This window comes from Oncorhynchus keta, chromosome 25 (genome assembly GCF_023373465.1).
Source record: "Oncorhynchus keta strain PuntledgeMale-10-30-2019 chromosome 25, Oket_V2, whole genome shotgun sequence".
NCBI lineage: Eukaryota > Metazoa > Chordata > Actinopteri > Salmoniformes > Salmonidae > Oncorhynchus > Oncorhynchus keta.
In genome coordinates, this window is record NC_068445.1 from 40,418,533 (window position 1) to 40,446,038 (window position 27,506).

The 27,506-nt window shown below is 43.3% G+C and overlaps 1 protein-coding gene across 2 annotated transcripts; it reads left to right on the plus strand.

Annotated features, from left to right (window-relative positions):
* Positions 1–332: 332 nt before the first annotated feature.
* Positions 333–27,282, plus strand: ankrd34bb (ankyrin repeat domain 34Bb). 2 transcript variants are annotated; one of them, XM_052479406.1, is made up of 6 exons: positions 333–1,106; positions 24,391–24,693; positions 24,997–25,234; positions 25,468–25,868; positions 26,270–26,432; positions 26,509–27,282. In XM_052479406.1, the coding sequence occupies exons 2-6, from the start codon at positions 24,491–24,493 to the stop codon at positions 27,280–27,282; spliced, it is 1,779 nt and encodes a 592-aa protein (XP_052335366.1). In that variant the 5' UTR covers positions 333–1,106; positions 24,391–24,490. The 2 variants fall into 2 exon arrangements, with proteins under 2 accessions (XP_052335366.1, XP_052335367.1); XM_052479407.1 differs by lacking the exon at positions 24,391–24,693.
* Positions 27,283–27,506: the final 224 nt, after the last annotated feature.

The window sequence follows — 27,506 nt, forward strand, 5'->3', positions numbered from 1 at the left end:
TCTCCTCTTCAGTCTCCTCACTATTAATGCTCCTCCTGCTGTCAACATTCTCCTCTTCAGTCTCCTCACTATTAATGCTCCTCCTACTGTCAACATTCTCCTCTTCAGTCTCCTCACTATTAATGCTCCTACTATCAACATTCTCCTCTCCAATCTCCTTGCTGTATTCTCTCAATCCGTCACACTCATTCTCTCCTCCCTCTCTCTGTGTCTGTCTCTCCTCCCTCTGTTGCTCTGTCTCCTCCCTCTGTTGCTCTGTCTCCTCCCTCTGTTGCTCTTTCTGTCTCTCCTCCCTCTATCTCTTTTTCTCCTCCCTCTCTCTCTCTCTCTCTCTCTCTCTCTCTCTCTCTCTCTCTCTCTGTGTCTGTCTCTCTCTCTCTCTGTGTCTGTCTCTCTCTCTCTCTGTGTCTGTCTCTCTCTCTCTCTGTGTCTGTCTCTCTCTCTCTCTCTCTCTCTATGTGTCTGTCTCTCTCTCTCTCCCTCTGTTGCTCTCTCTCTTCTCTCTGTCTCTCTCTCCTTCCTCCCTCTCTGTCTCTCTCTCCTTCCTCCCTCTCTGTCTCTCTCATCCCTTCCTCTCTTTGTCTCTCTCATCCCTTCCTCTCTTTGTCTCTCTCCTCTCTCTGTCTCTCTCTCTCCTCCCTCCCTCTCTCTCTGTCTCTCTCTCCTCTCTCGCTCTCTCTGTCTCTCTCCTCCCTCTCTCTGTCTCTCTCCTCTGTCTCTCCTCCCCCCCTCCCTCCCTCTCTCTGTCTCTCTCTTTAAAGTGGCAGGGTTATCTTTCTCTTCCCCAGCTAGCCATCAGAATGGTCACACCTGCTCTCCGCCTCTCCCTCTCCACTCTATTCCTCCTCCTTTCTCTCACTCAAAGGATCTCTCACTCATAGATCACACTTCTATCTATCACTCTCCTTGTCTCTTTGTTCCTCGGTAGTTTTGTTCCTCGGTGGGCATCTTTTGGTGCATTGTCAACTGTTCAAGTAGGATGTATAACAACAGGCAAGAGAATCCCAGGTGATTTGAGGGGTATAGCAAGAGAATCCCAGGTGATTTGAGGGGTATAGCAAGAGAATCAAATGTCATTTTATGGAAACAGGGCCATACAACTAATGGTGAGTCCCTTCATTGAAACAACTTATGGTAATGCTGTGAATACATGTGATGCTGTGTGAATACATGTGATGCTGTGTGAATACATGTGATGCTGTGTGAATACATTTGATGCTGTGTGAATACATGTATATGCTGTGAATACATGTGATGAGGCTGTGAATACATGTGATGCTGTGTGAATACATGTGATGCTGTGTGAATACATGTATATGCTGTGAATACATGTGATGCTGTGTGAATACATGTATATGCTGTGAATACATGTATATGCTGTGAATACATGTGATGCTGTGAATACATGTGATGAGGCTGTGAATACATGTGATGAGGCTGTGAATACATGTGATGAGGCTGTGAATACATGTGATGAGGCTGTGAATACATGTGCTGAGGCTGTGAATACATGTGCTGAGGCTGTGAATACATGTGAGTATTCAAAACAAACAGAATTATACCGAAGAGGGTTATGGCCAATTCCATTTAAATTCTAACCGTAAAGTAAACCAAAATTCGAATTTGACATTTTCCAAATTGAAAAGCATTGAAGAGAATTAGATTTCGGGAAATGTCAGTGTACTTCCTGAATTGACCTCAACACTTTAATACTGAACAAACAAAGAAATGTAGTAAAATACTTCTAACTGGACAAGACATACATAGATGGATGAGGAGGAGGTGGGAGAAATGTTCATTTTGACAGAAAATATTAATGTGAAATAGTACTATCTGTGTCAACGAGTGAAAGATAACGGTTTGCAGTTTTCACTACAGTGCCACTTAGACTAGACTATGCGAGGTTTATTGCCTTTCAATTCTGTACATGTCTGGTTTTTTGTGCACTAATAGTTCCTTACGCTGAAGGGTGTACATCCATTCCTGGGACATCTGAGTGCAAGATATTGGCACTTCTCTAAGTATTACTGTAGTCACCATTACTGATATATACAGTAAGTCAATTGTAGACATGGTACTTCAGCTCCTAACCACGGTCAGTTTGCCTTCTACTCGAGTCCCTGGTTGTTATGGAAAATATATTATTATTATTATTATGGAAAATATTGTTTACAATAACCACGTTCCTATGTGCAAAAGAAAAAATACCCTGCAAAAACACACACACACACACAGGTAAGCAAACACACACACACAGGTAAGCAAACACACACACACACACACACACACATCCCCACTTGCTATCAGTCTTTTGAACGAGGGGGAATTGAATTGTGGGGTAGAAAAAACATTTACTTCAAATGATTTAATAGTAGATGTATTGAGGCATATTAAAGAACCAATGTTCCCTATTTGTTCATCTAACTGAGACACACACACACAGTAACACAGTAACACACAGCAGCACAGTAACTTTAACCAACAAACTATGACAGTTAATTCAAATATTTCAATGATGTATAACGTATCTCTAAATGTTCAATTGATGGTTAATCACCTAATTAAAAAGCCTTTACAAAAGTAATCTTACTCAGAGTATGGTAACCTACAACATTATCTCAACCCTGCTCCATCTAGAAAGGAGACCACCCCCCCCCCCCTCCCAGGGTTCAGTTGACTCATGCAGAGTGCTTTTAAAAAAATGTAATATTTGTATTGTCTATAAACACACAGTAAGAACCAGCCACATTTGTCTGACTGTGACACCGTTGCCCTGCTGTAATGACGCAGAAACGCGTGTGTGTGTCTGTGAGGGGGGTTGAGTAGAATGAGGTCAGCCTGCCTTACACTCTGAAAACTGCACGTTGAAATATCACTTCTAAATATCACATCCAGCCGGGTATGATAAATGGTGGATTTGACCTCGCAAGGATTGGAAAGCTGCCGCAGTCATCCCCCTCTTCAAAGGGGGAGACACCCTGGACCCAAACTGTTACAGACCTATATCCATCCTGCCCTGCCTATCTAAGGTCTTCGAAAGCCAAGTCAACAAACAGGTCACTGACCATCTCGAATCCCACCGTACCTCCTCCACTGTGCAATCTGGTTTCCGAGCCGGTCACAGGTGCACCTCAGCCACGCTCAAGGTACAAAACGATATCATAACCGTCATCGATAAAAGACAGTACTGTGCAGCCGTCTTCATCGACCTTGCCAAGGCTTTCAACTCTGTCAATCACCATATTCTTATTGGCAGACTCAGTAGCCTCGGTTTTTCTGATGACTGCCTTGCCTGGTTCACCAACTACTTTTCAGACAGAGTTCAGTGTGTCAAATCGGAGGGCATGCTGTCCGGTCCTCTGGCAGTCTCTATGGGGGTGCCACAGGGTTCAATTCTCGGGCCGACTCTTTTCTCTGTATATATCAATGATGTTGCTCTTGCTGCGGGCGATTCCCTGATCCACCTCTACGCAGACGACACCATTCTGTATACTTCCGGCCCGTACTTGGACACTGCTATCTAACCTCCAAACGAGCTTCAATGCCATACAACACTCCTTCCGTGGCCTCCAACTGCTCTTAAACGCTAGTAAAACCAAATGCATGCTTTTCAACCGTTCGCTGCCTGCACCCGCATGCCCGACTAGCATCACCACCCTGGATGGTTCCGACCTAGAATATGTGGACATCTATAAGTACCTAGGTGTCTGGCTAGACTGTAAACTCTCCTTCCAGACTCATATAAAACATCTTTCTATTCCGCAACAAAGCCTCCTTCACTCACGCTGCCAAACTTACCCTAGTAAAACTGACTATCCTACCGATCCTCGACTTTGGCGATGTCATCTACAAAATAGCTTCCAATACTCTACTCAGCAAACTGGATGCAGTTTATCACAGTGCCATCCGTTTTGTTACTAAAGCACCTTATACCACCCACCACTGCGACCTGTATGCTCTAGTCGGCTGGCCCTCGCTACATATTCGTCGTCAGACCCACTGGCTCCAGGTCATCTACAAGTCCATGCTAGATAAAGCTCTGCCTTATCTCAGTTCACTGGTCACGATGGCAACACCCACCCGTAGCACGCGCTCCAGCTGGTGTATCTCACTGATCATCCCTAAAGCCAACACCTCATTTGGCTGCCTTTCGTTCCAGTTCTCTGCTGCCTGTGACTGGAACGAATTGCAAAAATCGCTCCCTCACCAAATTCAAACATCTGCTATCTGAGCAGCTAACCGATCGCTGCAGCTGTACATAGTCTATCGGTAAATAGCCCACCCAACTTTACCTACCTTATCCCCATACTGTTTATATTCATTTACTTTTCTGCTCTTTTGCACACCAATATCTCTACCTGTACATGACCATCTGATCATTTATCACTCCAGTGTTAATCTGCAAAATTGTAATTATTCGTCTACCTCCTCATGCCTTTTGCACACAATGTATATAGACTCTCTTTTTTTCTACTGTGTTATTGACTTGTTAATTGTTTACTCCATGTGTAACTCTGTGTTGTCTGTTCACACTGCTATGCTTTATCTTGACCAGGTCGCAGTTGCAAATGAGAACTTGTTCTCAACTAGCCTACCTGGTTAAATAAAGGTGAATTAAAAAATTAAATAAAAATCTCAGATACACATAACACACAGCACAGACATGCTCAGACACACACACACAACATAGACACACACAGCACAGACATGCTCAGACACACAACACACACAAAACATAGATATACTCAGACACACACAGCACAGACATGCTCAGACACACACAACACAACACAAAACAAAACATAGATATACTCAGACTTTCCATCTCCTTGACTGATTCTAAATATATATAATATATCCTGATATCAACAGAAAACATTGGGGGGAAAAAGCTTATCTACATTTTCAAGGAAATTCATTACAATGTACTTTAAAGGACATTGCAGAAACTTGATGTCATTTTGATAGAGAATATTTTTCAAAATATAACATGACACATCTGATTTTATAACATTTTCTCTACAAGATTTGTTAACTTTTCTTATAAATTCTCATCCCTAATGGATGATTTAGGTCAGATCATTCGACTCAATTTCCAAAATGAAAATGTCGTCCATGTCGTCGAAGGCTCTGTTTCTCTGTCAAACGGAACAACAAAACCTCACAGGCTCGTCACAGTCTTTCTGACATTAATGACATAATGACTATTCTTCTTCTCTTTTCTTTTGTTGCCGGCGAGATGTGTTCCCCACTCACTCTCCAGCCCAAACGGTTTGAAATGGTTCCTGTATTCTCCTGGCTGCCACTGAGTTGGCTGTCATCATGCATTCTCTCTGTACTCAGGCAGTTTGAAGGCCAGGACCGGCTCTCAAAGCAAAGCGCTTAAAGAGGTTTAAATGCCACCCTACAGAGAGAGCCCTCGTCACCAGCCCTGCTTGCCTCTCAGGGTGCGTCCGCACCCTATTCCCTATATAGACTGAGTGTACAAAACATTAGGAACACCTTCCTACTATTGACTTGCAACCCCCTTTGCCCTCAGGACAGCCTCAATTCGTCAGGACATGGACTCTACAAGGTGTCGAAAGCGTTCCACAGTAATGCTGGTCCATGTTGACTCCAATGCTTCCCACAGTTGTGGTCAAGTTGGCTGGATGTCCTTTGTGTTGTGGACCATTCTTGATACACACAGGAAACTTGCTCATGAAAAACCCTGCAGCATTGTAGTTCTTGACACACTGAAAACAGTGCACCTGGCACCTACTACCATACCCCGTTCAAAGGCACTTAAATATTTTGTTTTGCTCATTCACCCTCATTCGCCCATAAGGGATCGTAGCTTTCAGCTGGATTCACCTGGTCAATCTATGTCATGCAAAGAGCAGATGTTCCTAATGTTTTGTATGCTCAGTGTAGTGCACTACTTTAGACCAGAGGCCTATGGCACCATATTCCCTACATAGTGCACTACTTTAGACCAGAGGCCTATGGCACCATATTACCTATATAGTGCACTACTTTAGACCACAGGCCTATGGCACCATATTCCCTAGATAGGGCTCTGGTCTAAAGTAGTGCACTATGGGAATAGGGTGCCATTTGGTATGGATCCTGACTGTAGAGCTCACACTTCCTGCTGTCTGCAAACACATGCAGCCACACTCTGGCCAAATACACACACAAGTTGTACAACAGATGTAGAACGCATCTGGCAAAACAGTTGTGATACAACAGAGATGTTTTCAGCACAATAATATTTACACATTGCATTGTGTCATACCTGGGGTATAATGTCAGATATACTGTACAGACGGCTGGAATGCTGTTTCAGCCAATCAGTCAGCACCTAGGACCCTAACTACCCAGTTTATGATACAGAATAATTATTGGCCTAAATTGGTTTCTCAAATCACCTGACATTGCATGAAATGAAAGGAAGGAAGGAGGGAGGAGGTCAGAGATCTGGCCATGTGGTGCCAGGACAACAACTTCTCCCTCAATGTGATCAAGACAAAGGAGATGATTGTGGACTACAGGAAAAGGAGGACCGAGCACGCCCCCGTTCTCATGGACGGGGCTGTAGTGGAGCAGGTTGAGAGCTTCAAGTTCCTTGGTGTCCACATCACCAACAAACTAGAATGGTCCAAACACACCAAGACAGTCAGGAAGAGGGCACGACAACGCCTATACCCCCTCAGGAGACTGAAAAGATTTGTCATGGGGCCTCAGATTCTCAAAAAGGTTCTACAGCTTCACCATAGAGAGCATCCTGACTGGTTGCATCACTGGTTGCATCACTGCCTGGTATGGCAACTGCTCGGCCTCCGACTGCTAGGCATCTCAGAGGGTAGTGCGTACAGCCCAGTACATCACTGGGGCCAAGCTTCCTGCAATCCAGGACATCGATACCAGTCAGTGTCAGAGGAAGGCCCTAAAAATTGTCAAAGACTCCAGCCACCCTAGTCAAAGACTGTTCTCTCTGCTACCGCACAGCAAGCGGTACCGGAGTCTAGGTCCAAGAGGCTTCTTAACAGCTTCTACCCCCTAAGCCATAAGACTCCTGAACAGCTAATCAAAGGGCTACCCAGACCCCTCTTTTACACTGCTGCTACTCTGTTGTTATCTATGCATAGTCACTTGAATAACTCTACCTACATGTACATATTACCTCAATTACATCGACTACCCAGCGCCCCCACACATTGACTCTGTACTGGTACCCCCCTGTATATAGTCTCGCTATTGTTATTTTAATGCTGCTCTTTCATTATTATAATTTTTTTTTTTTCTTAAAACTTCTTAAAGCATTGTTGGTTTAAGGGCTTATAAATAAGCATTTTACTGTTAGGTTGTATTCTGTTGTATTCGGCGCATGTGACAAATACAATTTGATTTGATTTGATAGCCCTTTAAGTCCTACAACAATAGTATCCTTGGTCCTCAGAGCTGACATGTTGGCTTCGTGTCACAGACTTCGTGACCTGTTGGTTCCCATGTTTCCTCAGTCACTCGGTTACGGTAGTTGGCAGACACTAACCCCTCTACTTCAATACAAAAGGCAGCTGAATGGAGCATATTTTTTTATCCATCCATCCACGTACATCTTACCTGTTGAAATGATCAAACACACACACACTGCGATGATGAATACACACACAAACACACACGTATTCTCTCTCTCGCGCTCTAAAAGTCAGTTGCTATGGTAGCAACAGAAACACAAGGCCAAGCAGACAATGAGTTTGTGTTGCATACCGTCATTTTCAGTTGTTTGTCGTAGGTTTACATACACCTTAGACAAATACATTTAAACTCAGTTTTTCACAATTCCTGACATGTAATCCTAGTAAAAATTCCCTGTGTAAGGTCAGTTAGGATCACCAATTTATTTTAAGAATGTGAAATGTCAGAATAATAGTAGAGAGAATGATTTATTTAAGCTTTAATTTCTTTCATCACATTCCCAGTGGGTCAGAAGTTTACATACACTCAATTAGTATTTGGTAGCATTGCCTTTAAATTGTTTAACTTGGGTCAAATGTTTTGGGTAGACTTCCACAAGCTTCCCACAATAAATTGGGTGAATTATGGCCCATTTCTCCTGACAGAGCTGGTGTAACTGAGTCAGGTTTGTAGGCCTCCTTGCTCGCACACGCTTTTTCAGTTCTGTCCACAAATGTTCTATAGGATTGAGGTCAGGGCTTTGTGATGGCCACTCCAATGCCTTGACTTTGTTGTCCTTAAGCCATTTTGCCACAACTTTGGAGTATACTTGGGATCAATGTCCATTTGGAAGACCCATTGCGACAAAACTTTAACTTCCTGACTGATGTCTTGAGATGTTGCTTCAATATATCCACATAATTGTCCTGCCTCATGATGCCATCTATTTTGTGAAGTACACCAGTCCCTCCTGCAGCAAAGCACCCCCACAACATGATGCTGCCACCCCCGTGCTTCACGGATGGGATGGTGTTCTTCGGCTTGCAAGCCTCCCCCTTTTTCTTCCAAACATATCAATGGTCATTATGGCCAAACAGTTCTATTTTTGTTTCATCAGACCAGAGGACATTTCTCCAAAAAGTATGATCTTTGTCCCCATGTGCAGTTGCAAACCGTAGTCTGGCTTTTTTATGGCGGATTTTGGAGCAGTGGCTTCTTCCTTGCTGAGTGGCATTTCAGGTTATGTCAATATAGGACTCGTTTTTACTTTGGATATAGATACTTTTGTAACCGTTTCCTCCAGCATCTTCTCAAGGTCCTTTGCTGTTGTTCTGGGATTGATTTGCACTTTTCGCACCAAAGTACGTTCATCTTTAGGAGACAGAACGCATCTCCTTCCTGAGCAGTATGATGGCTGCGTGGTCCCACGGTGTTTATACTTGCATACTATTGGTGGTACAGATGAACGTGGTACCTTCAGGCATTTGGAAATTGCTCCCGAGGATGAACCAGACTTGTGGAGGTCTACAGTTTTTTTTCTGAGGTCTTGGCTGATTTCTTTAGATTTTCCCATGATGTCAAGCAAAGGCACTGGGTTTGAAGGTAGGCCTTGAAATACATCCACAGGTACAACTCCAATTGACTCAAATGATGTCAATTAGCCTATCAGAAGCTTCCAAAGCCATGACATAATTGTCTGGAATTTTCCAAGCTGTTTAAAGGCACAGTCAACGAAGTGTATGTAAACTTCTGACCCACTGGAATTGTGATACAGTGAATTATAAGTGAAATAATCTGTCATGCTCAAAGTAGATGTCCGAACCGACTTGCCAAAACTATAGTTTGTTAATTAACAAGACATTTGTGGAGTGGTTGAAAAATGAGTTATAATGACTCTGACCTAAGTGTAAGTAAACTTCCAACTTCAACTGTAGTTACACTAGGAGTTTCAGTGTTGCATAACGTCATATAGTCACTCTAGGAGCATATAGTCACTCTAGGAACATATAGTCACTCTAGGAGCATATAGTCACTCTAGGAACATATAGTCACTCTAGGAACATATAGTCACTCTAGGAGCATATAGTCACTCTAGGAACATATAGTCATTCTAGGAACATATAGTCACTCTAGGAGCATATAGTCACTCTAGGAACATATAGTCATTCTAGGAACATATAGTCACTCTAGGAGCATATAGTCACTCTAGGAACATATAGTCACTCTAGGAACATATAGTCACTCTAGGAGCATATAGTCACTCTAGGATCATATAGTCATTCTAGGAACATATAGTCACTCTAGGAACATATAGTCACTCTAGGAACATATAGTCATTCTAGGAGCTTCAGTGTTGCATGACGTCATATAGTCACTCTAGGAGCATATAGTCACTCTAGGATCATATAGTCATTCTAGGAACATATAGTCACTCTAGGAGCATATAGTCACTCTAGGAACATATAGTCACTCTAGGAACATATAGTCATTCTAGGAACATATAGTTACTCTAGGAACATATAGTCATTCTAGGAACATATAGTCACTCTAGGAGCATATAGTCACTCTAGGAACATATAGTCATTCTAGGAACATATAGTCACTCTAGGAACATATAGTCACTCTAGGAACATATAGTCATTCTAGGAACATATAGTCACTCTAGGAACATATAGTCACTCTAGGAACATATAGTCACTCTAGAAGCATATAGTCACTCTAGGAGCTTCAGTGTTGCATAACATCATATAGTCACTCTAGGAACATATACTCACTCTAGGAACATATAGTCATTCTAGGAACATATAGTCACTCTAGGAACATATAGTCACTCTAGGAACATATAGTCATTCTAGGAGCTTCAGTGTTGCATAACATCATATAGTCACTCTAGGAACATATACTCACTCTAGGAACATATAGTCACTCTAGGAACATATAGTCACTCTAGGAACATATAGTCACTCTAGGAACATATACTCACTCTAGGAACATATAGTCATTCTAGGAACATATAGTCACTCTAGGAGCATATAGTCACTCTAGGAACATATAGTCACTCTAGGAACATATAGTCACTCTAGAAGCATATAGTCACTCTAGGAGCTTCAGTGTTGCATAACATCATATAGTCACTCTAGGAACATATAGTCACTCTAGGAGCATATAGTCACTCTAGGAACATATAGTCACTCTAGGAACATATAGTCACTCTAGGAGCATATAGTCACTCTAGGAACATATAGTCATTCTAGGAACATATAGTCACTCTAGGAGCATATAGTCACTCTAGGAACATATAGTCATTCTAGGAACATATAGTCACTCTAGGAGCATATAGTCACTCTAGGAACATATAGTCATTCTAGGAGCTTCAGTGTTGCATAACGTCATATAGTCACTCTAGGAACATATAGTCACTCTAGGAACATATAGTCACTCTAGGAGCATATAGTCACTCTAGGAACATATAGTCACTCTAGGAGCATATAGTCACTCTAGGAACATATAGTCACTCTAGGAACATATAGTCACTCTAGGAGCATATAGTCACTCTAGGAGCATATAGTCACTCTAGGAACATATAGTCACTCTAGGAACATATAGTCACTCTAGGAGCATATAGTCACTCTAGGAACATATAGTCACTCTAGGAGCATATAGTCACTCTAGGAACATATAGTCACTCTAGGAACATATAGTCACTCTAGGAACATATAGTCACTCTAGGAGCATATAGTCACTCTAGGAACATATAGTCACTCTAGGAGCATATAGTCACTCTAGGAGCATATAATAATAATAATAATAATATATGCCATTTAGCAGACGCTTTTATCCAAAGCGACTTACAGTCATGTGTGCATACATTCTACGTATGGGTGGTCCCGGGAATCGAACCCACTACCCTGGCGTTACAAGCGCCATGCTCTACCAACTGAGCTACATATAGTCACTCTAGGAGCATATAGTCACTCTAGGAGCATATAGTCACTCTAGGAACATATAGTCACTCTAGGAACATATAGTCACTCTAGGAACATATAGTCACTCTAGGAACATATAGTCACTCTAGGAACATATAGTCACTCTAGAAGCATATAGTCACTCTAGGAGCTTCAGTGTTGCATAACATCATATAGTCACTCTAGGAACATATAGTCACTCTAGGAACATATAGTTACTCTAGGAACATATAGTCACTCTAGGAGCATATAGTCACTCTAGGAACATATAGTCACTCTAGGAACATATAGTCACTCTAGGAGCATATAGTCACTCTAGGAACATATAGTCACTCTAGGAGCATATAGTCACTCTAGGAACATATAGTCACTCTAGGAACATATAGTCACTCTAGGAACATATAGTCACTCTAGGAGCATATAGTCACTCTAGGAACATATAGTCACTCTAGGAGCATATAGTCACTCTAGGAGCATATAGTCACTCTAGGAACATATAGTCACTCTAGGAACATATAGTCACTCTAGGAGCATATAGTCACTCTAGGAACATATAGTCACTCTAGGAGCATATAGTCACTCTAGGAACATATAGTCACTCTAGGAACATATAGTCACTCTAGGAGCATATAGTCACTCTAGGAACATATAGTCACTCTAGGAACATATAGTCACTCTAGGAACATATAGTCACTCTAGGAACATATAGTCACTCTAGGAACATATAGTCACTCTAGGAACATATAGTCACTCTAGGAGCATATAGTCACTCTAGGAACATATAGTCACTCTAGGAACATATAGTCACTCTAGGAACATATAGTCACTCTAGGAACATATAGTCACTCTAGGAACATATAGTCACTCTAGGAACATATAGTCACTCTAGGAGCATATAGTCACTCTAGGAACATATAGTCACTCTAGGAACATATAGTCACTCTAGGAGCATATAGTCACTCTAGGAACATATAGTCACTCTAGGAACATATAGTCACTCTAGAAGCATATAGTCACTCTAGGAGCTTCAGTGTTGCATAACATCATATAGTCACTCTAGGAACATATAGTCACTCTAGGAACATATAGTTACTCTAGGAACATATAGTCACTCTAGGAGCATATAGTCACTCTAGGAACATATAGTCACTCTAGGAACATATAGTCACTCTAGGAGCATATAGTCACTCTAGGAACATATAGTCATTCTAGGAGCTTCAGTGTTGCATGACGTCATATAGTCACTCTAGGAGCATATAGTCACTCTAGGAACATATAGTCACTCTAGGAGCATATAGTCACTCTAGGAACATATAGTCACTCTAGGAGCATATAGTCACTCTAGGAGCATATAGTCACTCTAGGAACATATAGTCACTCTAGGAACATATAGTCACTCTAGGAGCATATAGTCACTCTAGGAGCATATAGTCACTCTAGGAACATATAGTCACTCTAGGAACATATAGTCACTCTAGGAGCATATAGTCACTCTAGGAACATATAGTCACTCTAGGAGCATATAGTCACTCTAGGAACATATAGTCACTCTAGGAACATATAGTCACTCTAGGAACATATAGTCACTCTAGGAACATATAGTCACTCTAGGAACATATAGTCACTCTAGGAGCATATAGTCACTCTAGGAACATATAGTCACTCTAGGAACATATAGTCACTCTAGGAACATATAGTCACTCTAGGAACATATAGTCACTCTAGGAACATATAGTCACTCTAGGAACATATAGTCACTCTAGGAGCATATAGTCACTCTAGGAACATATAGTCATTCTAGGAGCTTCAGTGTTGCATGACGTCATATAGTCACTCTAGGAGCATATAGTCACTCTAGGAACATATAGTCATTCTAGGAACATATAGTCACTCTAGGAGCATATAGTCACTCTAGGAACATATAGTCACTCTAGGAGCATATAGTCACTCTAGGAACATATAGTCACTCTAGGAACATATACTCACTCTAGGAACATATAGTCACTCTAGGAACATATAGTCATTCTAGGAACATATAGTCACTCTAGGAACATATAGTCACTCTAGGAGCATATAGTAACTCTAGGAACATATAGTCACTCTAGGAGCATATAGTCACTCTAGGAACATATAGTCACTCTAGGAACATATAGTCACTCTAGGAGCATATAGTCACTCTAGGAACATATAGTCACTCTAGGAACATATAGTCACTCTAGGAGCATATAGTCACTCTAGGAACATATAGTCACTCTAGGAGCATATAGTCACTCTAGGAACATATAGTCACTCTAGGAGCATATAGTCACTCTAGGAGCATATAGTCACTCTAGGAGCATATAGTCACTCTAGGAGCATATAGTCACTCTAGGAGCATATAGTCACTCTAGGAACATATAGTCACTCTAGGAACATATAGTCACTCTAGGAGCATATAGTCACTCTAGGAACATATAGTCACTCTAGGAACATATAGTCACTCTAGGAGCATATAGTCACTCTAGGAACATATAGTCACTCTAGGAGCATATAGTCACTCTAGGAACATATAGTCACTCTAGGAACATATAGTCACTCTAGGAACATATAGTCACTCTAGGAGCATATAGTCACTCTAGGAACATATAGTCACTCTAGGAACATATAGTCACTCTAGGAACATATAGTCACTCTAGGAACATATAGTCACTCTAGGAACATATAGTCACTCTAGGAACATATAGTCACTCTAGGAGCATATAGTCACTCTAGGAGCATATAGTCACTCTAGGAACATATAGTCACTCTAGGAACATATAGTCACTCTAGGAACATATAGTCACTCTAGGAACATATAGTCACTCTAGGAACATATAGTCACTCTAGAAGCATATAGTCACTCTAGGAGCATATAGTCACTCTAGGAACATATAGTCACTCTAAGAACATTAGTGTTGCATACCGTCATATAGTCACTCTAGGAGCATATAGTCACTCTAGGAACATATAGTCACTCTAGGAACATATAGTCACTCTAGGAGCATATAGTCACTCTAGGAACATATAGTCACTCTAGGAACATATAGTCACTCTAGGAGCATATAGTCACTCTAGGAACATATAGTCACTCTAGGAACATATAGTCACTCTAGGAACATATAGTCACTCTAGGAACATATAGTCACTCTAGGAACATATAGTCACTCTAGGAGCATATAGTCACTCTAGGAACATATAGTCACTCTAGGAACATATAGTCACTCTAGGAACATATAGTCACTCTAGGAACATATAGTCACTCTAGGAACATATAGTCACTCTAGGAACATATAGTCACTCTAGGAGCATATAGTCACTCTAGGAGCATATAGTCACTCTAGGAACATATAGTCACTCTAAGAACATTAGTGTTGCATACCGTCATATAGTCACTCTAGGAACATATAGTCACTCTAGGAACATATAGTCACTCTAGGAACATATAGTCACTCTAGGAGCATATAGTCACTCTAGGAGCATATAGTCACTCTAGGAACATATAGTCACTCTAAGAACATTAGTGTTGCATACCGTCATATAGTCACTCTAGGAGCATATAGTCACTCTAGGAACATATAGTCACTCTAGGAACATATAGTCACTCTAGGAGCTTCAGTGTTGCATAACGTCATATAGTCACTCTAGGAGCATATAGTCACTCTAGGAACATATAGTCACTCTAGGAACATATAGTCACTCTAGGAACATATAGTCACTCTAGGAACATATAGTCACTCTAGGAACATATAGTCACTCTAGGAACATATAGTCACTCTAGGAGCATATAGTCACTCTAGGAGCATATAGTCACTCTAGGAACATATAGTCACTCTAGGAACATATAGTCACTCTAGGAGCATATAGTCACTCTAGGAACATATAGTCACTCTAGGAACATATAGTCACTCTAGGAGCATATAGTCACTCTAGGAACATATAGTCACTCTAGGAGCATATAGTCACTCTAGGAACATATAGTCACTCTAGGAACATATAGTCACTCTAGGAGCATATAGTCACTCTAGGAGCATATAGTCACTCTAGGAGCATATAGTCACTCTAGGAGCATATAGTCACTCTAGGAACATATAGTCACTCTAGGAACATATAGTCACTCTAGGAGCATATAGTCCAGGGGTGTCAAACTCATTTCGCATCGTGGGCCACATACGGCCTAGGGAGATGTCAAGTGGGCCGGACCATTAAAATTATACCATACTCTGCTATAAATAACCAAAATATCATGTCTTTCCTTTGTTTTGGTGTAAAGAAGCACAAGAACATTAGGAAAATATTGAAATTTAATGAACTATCCTTTTACAAAACATTTCATGAAACACCTCATATTTCCTTACAAATATTTATTTATATAATTCCAACACCGGTTTTCCTTTTTCTCCATGAACTGTCCGATTTCCTCTCGTAGATCAAAGAAATGCCTCAGCACAGCGCCTCGGCTTAACCATCTCACTTCAGTGTGGTATGGCAGGCTGTGGGTAATGTTGCTGTCGCTAGTTTGTCAAACTGACGATGGTTCAGACCTCTGGACCGGATGAAATTTACAGTGCGAACAACCACCTCCATGACGTGGTCCATTTTCAGCGACTTGCAACACAATGCCTCCTGGTGCAAAATACAGTGAAATGTCCAGAAACGATCTCCTCCATTAAGGGCTTGTACTTTGTCTTTGAACTTTGTCGCGACACCTGCTTTCTTTCCGACCATGGATGGCGCGCCGTCTGTAGCCAGGCTGACAGCGCGGACCAGTCCACTCCAACTCTGTCCAATGCAGCAACGACAGAGCCGAAAATGTCCTCGGCTGTTGTGGTGTCCATCATTGGCACCAACTCAAGAAACTCTTCAGTAACAGTCAATGTCTCATCAACTCCTCGAATAAATATGGCCAGTTGGGCCACGTCTGTGATGTCAGTGCTCGTCAATTGCCACGGAAAATGCAATAAATGACTTGACTCTCTGTTTCAATTGACTGTCTAAATCTGCCGATAGTTCCGAAATCCTCTCTGCTATAGTATTCCTCGTCAGGCTAATATTGGCAAAAGCTTGTCGCTTCTCGGGACATACAAGTTCAGCCGCCTTCATCATGCATCGTTTAACAAAGTCACCGTCGGAATACGGCTTCGATGCTAATGCTATTTCGCTAGCAATTAGGTAGCTGGCTTTTTACCGCTGCTTCACTGACTTCTCGGCTCTGGATGAAAGTTGACTGCTGTTTCCTCAGACCCGCCAGCAATTCGTTAATCTTATCTCTTCTCAGTTGTCCTTGCAAGCCGTCATATTTTTCGCTGTGATGAGTCTCGTAGTGGCGTCGAATATTATATTCCTTCAATACCGAAACTTGTTGCAAACACACCAAGCACAAAGGTTTTCCGTGCATCTCTGTAAATAAATAGGACGTGGTCCATTTTTCTTTGAAAATTCTACACTCCTTATCTACTTTTCTCCGTTTGGATAACGACATTTTGGCTAATGAGGGTGTAGCGGAGAGGTAGAGACCAAGGTATTAACAACGTCGTAACAAGCAGCAGATGGCGCATTGATACCGTCTGCTGTTTTCAGTCTGTCTCAGTGATGCGGCTTGTCTTCTACTCTGATGGAAAGAGTGCGCCCCTTAGCGGATAATCCATGAATTGCAGCGAATTAAAAATATTAATTCCATGTCTTTTATGCATTTTTTCCACTTTCAAATTATCCTGCAGGCCTGATCGAACCTCCTTGGGGGCCGGTTCCGGCCCGCGGGCCGTATGTTTGACACCCCTGTCCTAGAGTGACTATATGACGTTATGCAACACTGAAGCTCCTAGAGTGACTATATGTTCCTAGAGTGACTATATGTTCCTAGAGTGACTATATGCTCCTAGAGTGACTATATGACGGTATGCAACACTAATGTTCTTAGAGTGACTATATGTTCCTAGAGTGACTATATGCTCCTAGAGTGACTATATGCTCCTAGAGTGACTATATGTTCCTAGAGTGACTATATGTTCCTAGAGTGACTATATGTTCCTAGAGTGACTATATGACGGTATGCAACACTAATGTTCTTAGAGTGACTATATGTTCCTAGAGTGACTATATGCTCCTAGAGTGACTATATGCTCCTAGAGTGACTATATGTTCCTAGAGTGACTATATGTTCCTAGAGTGACTATATGTTCCTAGAGTGACTATATGTTCCTAGAGTGACTATATGTTCCTAGAGTGACTATATGTTCCTAGAGTGACTATATGTTCCTAGAGTGACTATATGCTCCTAGAGTGACTATATGTTCCTAGAGTGACTATATGTTCCTAGAGTGACTATATGTTCCTAGAGTGACTATATGCTCCTAGAGTGACTATATGTTCCTAGAGTGACTATATGCTCCTAGAGTGACTATATGTTCCTAGAGTGACTATATGTTCCTAGAGTGACTATATGCTCCTAGAGTGACTATATGTTCCTAGAGTGACTATATGTTCCTAGAGTGACTATATGCTCCTAGAGTGACTATATGACGGTATGCAACACTAATGTTCTTAGAGTGACTATATGTTCCTAGAGTGACTATATGCTCCTAGAGTGACTATATGCTCCTAGAGTGACTATATGTTCCTAGAGTGACTATATGTTCCTAGAGTGACTATATGTTCCTAGAGTGACTATATGTTCCTAGAGTGACTATATGTTCCTAGAGTGACTATATGTTCCTAGAGTGACTATATGTTCCTAGAGTGACTATATGCTCCTAGAGTGACTATATGTTCCTAGAGTGACTATATGTTCCTAGAGTGACTATATGTTCCTAGAGTGACTATATGTTCCTAGAGTGACTATATGTTCCTAGAGTGACTATATGCTCCTAGAGTGACTATATGTTCCTAGAGTGACTATATGTTCCTAGAGTGACTATATCAGGGGTGTCAAACATACGGCCCGCGGGCCGGAACCGGCCCCCAAGGAGGTTCGATCAGGCCCGCAGGATAATTTGAAAGTGGAAAAAATGCATAAAAGACATGGAATTAATATTTTTAATTCGCTGCAATTCATGGATTATCCGCTAAGGGGCGCACTCTTTCCATCAGAGTAGAAGACAAGCCGCATCACTGAGACAGACTGAAAACAGCAGACGGTATCAATGCGCCATCTGCTGCTTGTTACGACGTTGTTAATACCTTGGTCTCTACCTCTCCGCTACACCCTCATTAGCCAAAATGTCGTTATCCAAACGGAGAAAAGTAGATAAGGAGTGTAGAATTTTCAAAGAAAAATGGACCACGTCCTATTTATTTACAGAGATGCACGGAAAACCTTTGTGCTTGGTGTGTTTGCAACAAGTTTCGGTATTGAAGGAATATAATATTCGACGCCACTACGAGACTCATCACAGCGAAAAATATGACGGCTTGCAAGGACAACTGAGAAGAGATAAGATTAACGAATTGCTGGCGGGTCTGAGGAAACAGCAGTCAACTTTCATCCAGAGCCGAGAAGTCAGTGAAGCAGCGGTAAAAGCCAGCTACCTAATTGCTAGCGAAATAGCATTAGCATCGAAGCCGTATTCCGACGGTGACTTTGTTAAACGATGCATGATGAAGGCGGCTGAACTTGTATGTCCCGAGAAGCGACAAGCTTTTGCCAATATTAGCCTGACGAGGAATACTATAGCAGAGAGGATTTCGGAACTATCGGCAGATTTAGACAGTCAATTGAAACAGAGAGTCAAGTCATTTATTGCATTTTCCGTGGCAATTGACGAGAGCACTGACATCACAGACGTGGCCCAACTGGCCATATTTATTCGAGGAGTTGATGAGACATTGACTGTTACTGAAGAGTTTCTTGAGTTGGTGCCAATGATGGACACCACAACAGCCGAGGACATTTTCGGCTCTGTCGTTGCTGCATTGGACAGAGTTGGAGTGGACTGGTCCCGCGCTGTCAGCCTGGCTACAGACGGCGCGCCATCCATGGTCGGAAAGAAAGCAGGTGTCGCGACAAAGTTCAAAGACAAAGTACAAGCCCTTAATGGAGGAGATCGTTTCTGGACATTTCACTGTATTTTGCACCAGGAGGCATTGTGTTGCAAGTCGCTGAAAATGGACCACGTCATGGAGGTGGTTGTTCGCACTGTAAATTTCATCCGGTCCAGAGGTCTGAACCATCGTCAGTTTGACAAACTAGCGACAGCAACATTACCCACAGCCTGCCATACCACACTGAAGTGAGATGGTTAAGCCGAGGCGCTGTGCTGAGGCATTTCTTTGATCTACGAGAGGAAATCGGACAGTTCATGGAGAAAAAGGAAAACCGGTGTTGGAATTATATAAATAAATATTTGTAAGGAAATATGAGGTGTTTCATGAAATGTTTTGTAAAAGGATAGTTCATTAAATTTCAATATTTTCCTAATGTTCTTGTGCTTCTTTACACCAAAACAAAGGAAAGACATGATATTTTGGTTATTTATAGCAGAGTATGGTATAATTTTAATGGTCCGGCCCACTTGACATCTCCCTAGGCCGTATGTGGCCCACGATGCGAAATGAGTTTGACACCCCTGCTCTAGGAGCATATAGTCACTCTAGGAACATATAGTCACTCTAGGAACATATAGTCACTCTAGGAACATATAGTCACTCTAGGAACATATAGTCACTCTAGGAGCATATAGTCACTCTAGGAGCATATAGTCACTCTACAAAGTATTAACTTAAGGGGTCTGACTAATTTTTCACGCCAAATTTTTCAGTTTTTGATATGTTAAAAAAGTTTGAAATATCCAATAAATGTAGTTCCACTTCATGATTGTGTCCCACTTGTTGTTGATTCTTCACAAAAAAATACAGTTTTATATCTTTATGTTTGAAGCCTGAAATGTGGCAAAAGGTCACAAAGTTCAAGGGGGCCGAATACTTTCGCAAGGCACTGTAGTCACTCTAGGAGCATATAGTCACTCTAGGAACATATAGTCACTCTAGGAACATATAGTCACTCTAGGAACATATAGTCACTCTAGGAACATATAGTCACTCTAGGAACATATAGTCACTCTAGGAACATATAGTCACTCTAGGAGCATATAGTCACTCTAGGAGCATATAGTCACTCTAGGAACATATAGTCACTCTAAGAACATTAGTGTTGCATAACGTCATATAGTCACTCTAGGAGCATATAGTCACTCTAGGAACATATAGTCACTCTAGGAACATATAGTCACTCTAGAAGCATATAGTCACTCTAGGAGCATATAGTCACTCTACAAAGTATTAACTTAAGGGGTCTGACTAATTTTTCACGCCAAATTTTTCAGTTTTTGATGTTAAAAAAGTTTGAAATATCCAATAAATGTCGTTCCACTTCATGATTGTGTCCCACTTGTTGTTGATTCTTCACAAAAAAATACAGTTTTATATCTTTATGTTTGAAGCCTGAAATGTGGCAAAAGGTCACAAAGTTCAAGGGGGCCGAATACTTTCGCAAGGCACTGTAGTCACTCTAGGAGCATATAGTCACTCTAGGAGCTTCAGTGTTGCATAACGTCATATAGTCACTCTAGGAGCATATAGTCACTCTAGGAACATATAGTCACTCTAGGAATATATAGTCACTCTAGGAGCTTCAGTGTTGCATAACGTCATATAGTCACTCTAGGAGCATATACAGTGCCTTGCGAAAGTATTCGGCCCTCTTGAACTTTGCGACCTTTTGCCACATTTCAGGCTTCAAACATAAAGATATAAAACTGTATTTCATATAGTCACTCTAGGAACATATAGTCACTCTAGGAACATATAGTCACTCTAGGAACATATAGTCACTCTAGGAACATATAGTCACTCTAGGAACATATAGTCACTCTAGGAACATATAGTCACTCTAAGAACATATAGTCACTCTAGGAACATATAGTCACTCTAGGAACATATAGTCACTCTAAGAACATATAGTCACTCTAGGAACATATAGTCACTCTAAGAACATATAGTCACTCTAAGAACATATAGTCACTCTAGGAGCATATAGTCACTCTAAGAACATATAGTCACTCTAGGAACATATAGTCACTCTAGGAACATATAGTCACTCTAAGAACATATAGTCACTCTAGGAACATATAGTCACTCTAAGAACATATAGTCACTCTAGGAACATATAGTCACTCTAAGAACATATAGTCACTCTAAGAACATATAGTCACTCTAAGAACATATAGTCACTCTAGGAGCATATAGTATGTAGTCAAACAATTCTATATGAATCGGAAATTAGCCAGGTTGAATTTGGTCATTTGAGTTATCTTTATCACCTTTTTTTTAAATTGTTGGAATCAAGTATAATGCCATGGTACTTCAAATCAAATACCACCTGGAGCTTCTCCCCGAACACACAGACATCTGTCTCAGTCAGTAGCATCAGATACCACCTGGAGCTTCTCCCCGGACACACAGACATCTGTCTCAGTCAGTAGCATCAGATACCACCTGGAGCTTCTCCCCGGACACACAGACATCTGTCTCAGTCAGTAGCATCAGATACCACCTGGAGCTTCTCCCCGGACACACAGACATCTGTCTCAGTCAGTAGCATCAGATACCACCTGGAGCTTCTCCCCGGACACACAGACATCTGTCTCAGTCAGTAGCATCAGATACCACCTGGAGCTTCTCCCCGGACACACAGACATCTGTCTCAGTCAGTAGCATCAGATACCACCTGGAGCTTCTCCCCGGACACACAGACATCTGTCTCAGTCAGTAGCATCAGATACCACCTGGAGCTTCTCCCCGGACACACAGACATCTGTCTCAGTCAGTAGCATCAGATACCACCTGGAGCTTCTCCCCGGACACACAGACATCTGTCTCAGTCAGTAGCATCAGATACCACCTGGAGCTTCTCCCCGGACACACAGACATCTGTCTCAGTCAGTAGCATCAGATACCACCTGGAGCTTCTCCCCGGACACACAGACATCTGTCTCAGTCAGTAGCATCAGATACCACCTGGAGCTTCTCCCCGGACACACAGACATCTGTCTCAGTCAGTAGCATCAGTTGCCCTCTTTGTGAAGAACATGCAGACAGTTTTTTTCTTCACATTGAGATGCAAACACGAGTCACTGAGCCACTTTGTAACCTGGACCATTACAGTAGTGAGTTCTTGTGCAGATTGTTGTTTGCTCTTTGCACATATATCACTGTATCATCTGCATACATTTGAACTTCAGACCCAGTACAGACAGAAGGCAGATCATTAATGTACAGGCTGAACAGGAAGGGCCCCAATACTGACCCTTGGGGCACGCCCACATCATAGCTGAGAGTAGGAGACGGCTCATTGATCACTCTGACACACTGGGTTTTTCCTTCAAGGTATGACTTCATCCATCTGATGGCTTAGGGGGAAACATTGAACTTGAACAGTTTTGTGATGAGAACCTCATGGTTAATAGTGTCTAGAAACACAGCCATCAGAGGTTTTGACAATAAAGAGGAGAGACTGTAGGTGAGCAGGACATCATGAGTGGTCCAAGGCAGTGTCAATACATGCTGTGTTGTTCTAGGCAGTGTCAATACATCCTGTGTTGTCCAAGGCAGTATCAATACATCCTGTGTTGTCCAAGGCAGTATCAATACATCCTGTGTTGTCCAAGGCAGTGTCAATACATCATGTGTTGTCCAAGGCAGTATCAATACATCCTGTGTTGTCCAAGGCAGTCTCAATACATCCTGTGTTGTCCAAGGCAGTCTCAATACATCCTGTGTTGTCCAAGGCAGTCTCAATACATCCTGTGTTGTCCAAGGCAGTATCAATACATCCTGTGTTGTCCAAGGCAGTATCAATACATCCTGTGTTGTCCTAGGCAGTGTCAATACATCATGAGTGGTCCAAGGCAGTATCAATACATCCTGTGTTGTCCAAGGCAGTGTCAATACATTCTGTGTTGTCCAAGGCAGTATCAATACATCCTGTGTTGTCCAAGGCAGTGTCAATACATCCTGTGTTGTCCAAGGCAGTCTCAATACATCCTGTGTTGTCCAAGGCAGTCTCAATACATCCTGTGTTGTCCAAGGCAGTCTCAATACATCCTGTGTTGTCCAAGGCAGTATCAATACATCCTGTGTTGTCCAAGGCAGTGTCAATACATCCTGTGTTGTCCAAGGCAGTCTCAATACATCCTGTGTTGTCCAAGGCAGTATCAATACATCCTGTGTTGTCCAAGGCAGTGTCAATACATCCTGTGTTGTCCAAGGCAGTGTCAATACATCCTGTGTTGTCCAAGGCAGTGTCAATACATCCTGTGTTGTCCAAGGCAGTCTCAATACATCCTGTGTTGTCCAAGGCAGTATCAATACATCCTGTGTTGTCCAAGGCAGTATCAATACATCCTGTGTTGTCCTAGGCAGTCTCAATACATCCTGTGTTGTCCAAGGCAGTCTCAATACATCCTGTGTTGTCCAAGGCAGTGTCAATACATCCTGTGTTGTCCAAGGCAGTATCAATACATCCTGTGTTGTCCAAGGCAGTGCCAATACATCCTGTGTTGTCCAAGGCAGTGGCAATACATCCTGTGTTGTCCAAGGCAGTGTCAATACATCCTGTGTTGTCCAAGGCAGTATCAATACATCCTGTGTTGTCCAAGGCAGTATCAATACATCCTGTGTTGTCCAAGGCAGTGTCAATACATCCTGTGTTGTCCAAGGCAGTGTCAATACATCCTGTGTTGTCCAAGGCAGTGTCAATACATCCTGTGTTGTCCAAGGCAGTATCAATACATCCTGTGTTGTCCAAGGCAGTGTCAATACATCAAAAGGCACTAAGGTTGGGCAACTCTGCTCCTCTGGGGCCTTCTGTCTCTCTTTCAAATCAGCGTCAGGTTTAGACCTGGGTTATCTTGTGCTCAAATACTCTTGTCTGGATTATTTAGTGACCTGTCCATTTGTATTTGTATTCCCACAGGGCCTTGAACAAATCGTATATACATAAATTACAGATGACCTTATAAGAAACAGTACAGGTACCTGCATTAGCGTGACCTTTCACCTTTAACCCTGCTGTCATGGAAGACGCGATGTTGGTGCGTACGGACGGGAATTCTCTGCTCAAGGCAGTGTTCCTGAGCCGACTGCGTCTGACACGCCTGCTGCTGGAGGGAGGTGCTTACATCAACGAGAGCAACGAGCGCGGCGAGACGCCCCTGATGGTGGCGTGCAGGACGCGCCACACGGACGCACAAAGCGTGCCCAAACACAAGATGGTTCGGTACGTTAACGAAGTAGGAACACCGCTCAGCAGAGCAGGATTGTCCAAATGGGCCAGTGCAGACTTTTACTACATACAGTTAAACAGCCAAAATAGTTACACACCTGACTTAACACAGTTTGTATTGAAGACTATGATTGGATAATTAGTTAAATCAGGTGCGATGGCTGGAGCAAAATCCTGCACCAAAAAGGTCCCTTAATGAATAATCTTGGCCACCAATGGCCTGCCGTAGTGTCCATAAGACCCTGTACCTCCTCTTCAGGTGTTTCCGCAAGGTATTGATCAACATTACATCAACAGGTATCTGCTGGAGAGCGGAGCTGACCCAAATATCCAGGACAAGACCGGTAAGACGGCCTTGATGCATGCCTGTTTGGAACAGGCGGGGGCAGAGGTCCTCTCTCTACTGCTGGGGAGTGGAGCTGACCCCAGCCTGGACGACCACTCTGGCTTCTCTGCACTGGTCTATGCCGTCAACGCAGGGGACAACGAGGCCCTGAGAGTCCTACTGGATGCCTGCAAGGCCAAGGGCAAGGAGGTAAGGATTTGGGTTTGATTTCGCTTGGAAGGGTTGCAAAATTCTGGTAACTTCCCCAGAAATCCTGGTTTGAGGTTTCCTGCTGATCTCCTTCTGATTCCTGGAATCTTCCAACCAGAACTTCTGGGAATTTTGGGAAAGTTTCGCAACCCTTTGCTGGGGCCACCGATTTGCACCCTCTACTAGAAGTGGCTTTGGATTTTTTTTAAAACATCTGATGGCCTTTATTACAGGTCATCATCATCACCACGGACAAGCTGCCGTCAGGACGCCAGATGACCAAGCAGTACCTGAACGTACCCCCGCCTCCCGACCTGGAGGAGCGCCTGCATTTCACCCCTGGCTCCGCAGCCTGCCTCATGTCCCCCTCAGAGATCCAGCTCCGCACCCCTCCACAGGGCACCTCAGCCACTGCCTCACCCCAGCCAGGGAGCCCCCTCCTGGGCCTCAGGGAGCACCACCACCAGGGTGGTGGAACAAACATCTCTGGTTCTGCTGGTTCTGGTTCTTCTCAGCCGGGCTCCCCGACCAGGGACCCTAACCTGTTTCGAGGCCCCGGTCCTGGGGTGGTGAAGCTGTTCCATCCCCAGCGGCTCCACTCTGAGCCCTGGCTGCAGCAGAACAAGGCCTCCAGGTAGGACGCCTAGACTAGGTTAGAGAAGTGCGCCAGCAACTGGAGGTTACCTGTTTGAATCCTATATCTGTCAGGAAAGAAAATCTGGTCCAGAGTGGGTCGGCAACTGGAGGGTTACCAGTTTGAATCCTATGTCTGTCAGGGAAGAAAATCTGGTCAGGAGTAGATCGGCAACTGGAGGGTTACCAGTTTGAATCCTATGTCTGTCAGGGAAGAAAATCTGGTCAGGAGTAGATCGGCAACAGGAGGGTTGGTGGCATCAGTGTCCTAGATACTATCTCCTGCCCTTGAGCAAGGAGCTTTAGCCCCTAAACTGCTCACAGGGAACTACACGAGTAGCTTCCCATTGGTCCAGCCTCTCCAAACTAATATGTACGTGTGTTTTCTTCTTCTTCCTCCAGCCTGACCGAGGAGCTGCTGGACATCACCCCAGAGGAAGAGCTCTCCTTCCGGGTCAACAGCCTGGTCCTCTCTGGGTCCGGAAGGGTGGGGCCCGGGGCACATCCGATCGTCGCCCGCCACCAAAGTATCGACCCCAAGGATGCCACGGGGCTGCTGGAGCAGGTCATGATAATAATCAAATTAATAACTTCTCATGTGCCTGTATAATAATTAATTTGTATATGTTTTTCTCTTTCAGGTGGTTGAGAGTGACGGAGGTGGCGGGGTAGGAGGAAGAGGAGGCCTTAGTAGGAAGATGTCTTACGACAGTGCTGCAGCTTATTCCCACCCAAACCTCCTGCACCGGGGGGACGGAGGAAGCTATGGAGGCTACCCCTGTGGCACCCATGAGCCTGTCCTCCCCGTAAACAAAACCTCTCCAGACGGTTGCCTTCCCAACCTGGCTGTGTCCAGCCTGAGGAATGTGGTTCGCCGCCGCAACATTGGCATAGACCATTACAGCTCTGACTCCCAGCTTCCCCAGTTTGGCAGCCACAGCAGCCACCCAGAGAATGGAGACTCCTCCAGGGGTGTTGTAGGGGGAACTGAGAAGCGTAAACTGGTCAGTAGTAGATCCTCCACACTGTCGGGCTCCCGGGAGTCCCTGGAGAGTGCTGCCCAGAGAAGAGGTCCTGCAAACCTGGAGAGGAGAGGCTCGGGGGCCCTGCTCCTGGATCACATCTCCCACACCCGTCCGGGGTACCTGCCCCCTCTCAACCCCCACGCACCCATACCCGACATCGGGGTCAGCCCCACCTCAACCTGCCCCAGCCTGAGTGGAAGCACCAAGGCACTGAATCTGAACGGGGGTGTTGCAGGGCTGGGATCAAAGCCTCTTGTCCCCTGTGCTCCTGCCACCCCCAGAGATATGAAGTCAAAGCAGACACTGCTGAGGAGACACTCCATGCAGACAGAGCAGATTAAACAGCTGTTCAACCTCCAGGAGATAATCCATGCAGACAGAGCAGATTAAACAGCTGTTCAACCTCCAGGAGCTCTTTCGGCCAATAAGACGAACGATGCTAGACTGATCCCAGATCTGTTTGTGTCGCCTTGTCCCTGTTACTCCTTGGCAAAACAGCACAAACAGTCCTGGGACCAAAAAAAGGTTGCATTTTCTTTGTGTCTGGCTACTGTGTGCTTGGCTGACTGTGATCGCTTCCTATGTCAAGCATTGTTGCTGCTGTGTGACCATGG

What these genes read in the sequence shown, in the direction of transcription:
- ankrd34bb (XM_052479406.1), top strand. Translation starts at nt 24,491, where the DNA reads ATGGAAGACGCGATGTTGGTGCGTACGGACGGGAATTCTCTGCTCAAG. An exon ending in CCCAAACACAAGATGGTTCG is followed by an intron (nt 24,694 to 24,996) that starts GTACGTTAACGA and finishes TTACATCAACAG; the next exon opens with GTATCTGCTGGAGAGCGGAG. An exon ending in CCACGGGGCTGCTGGAGCAG is followed by an intron (nt 26,433 to 26,508) that starts GTCATGATAATA and finishes TTTCTCTTTCAG; the next exon opens with GTGGTTGAGAGTGACGGAGG.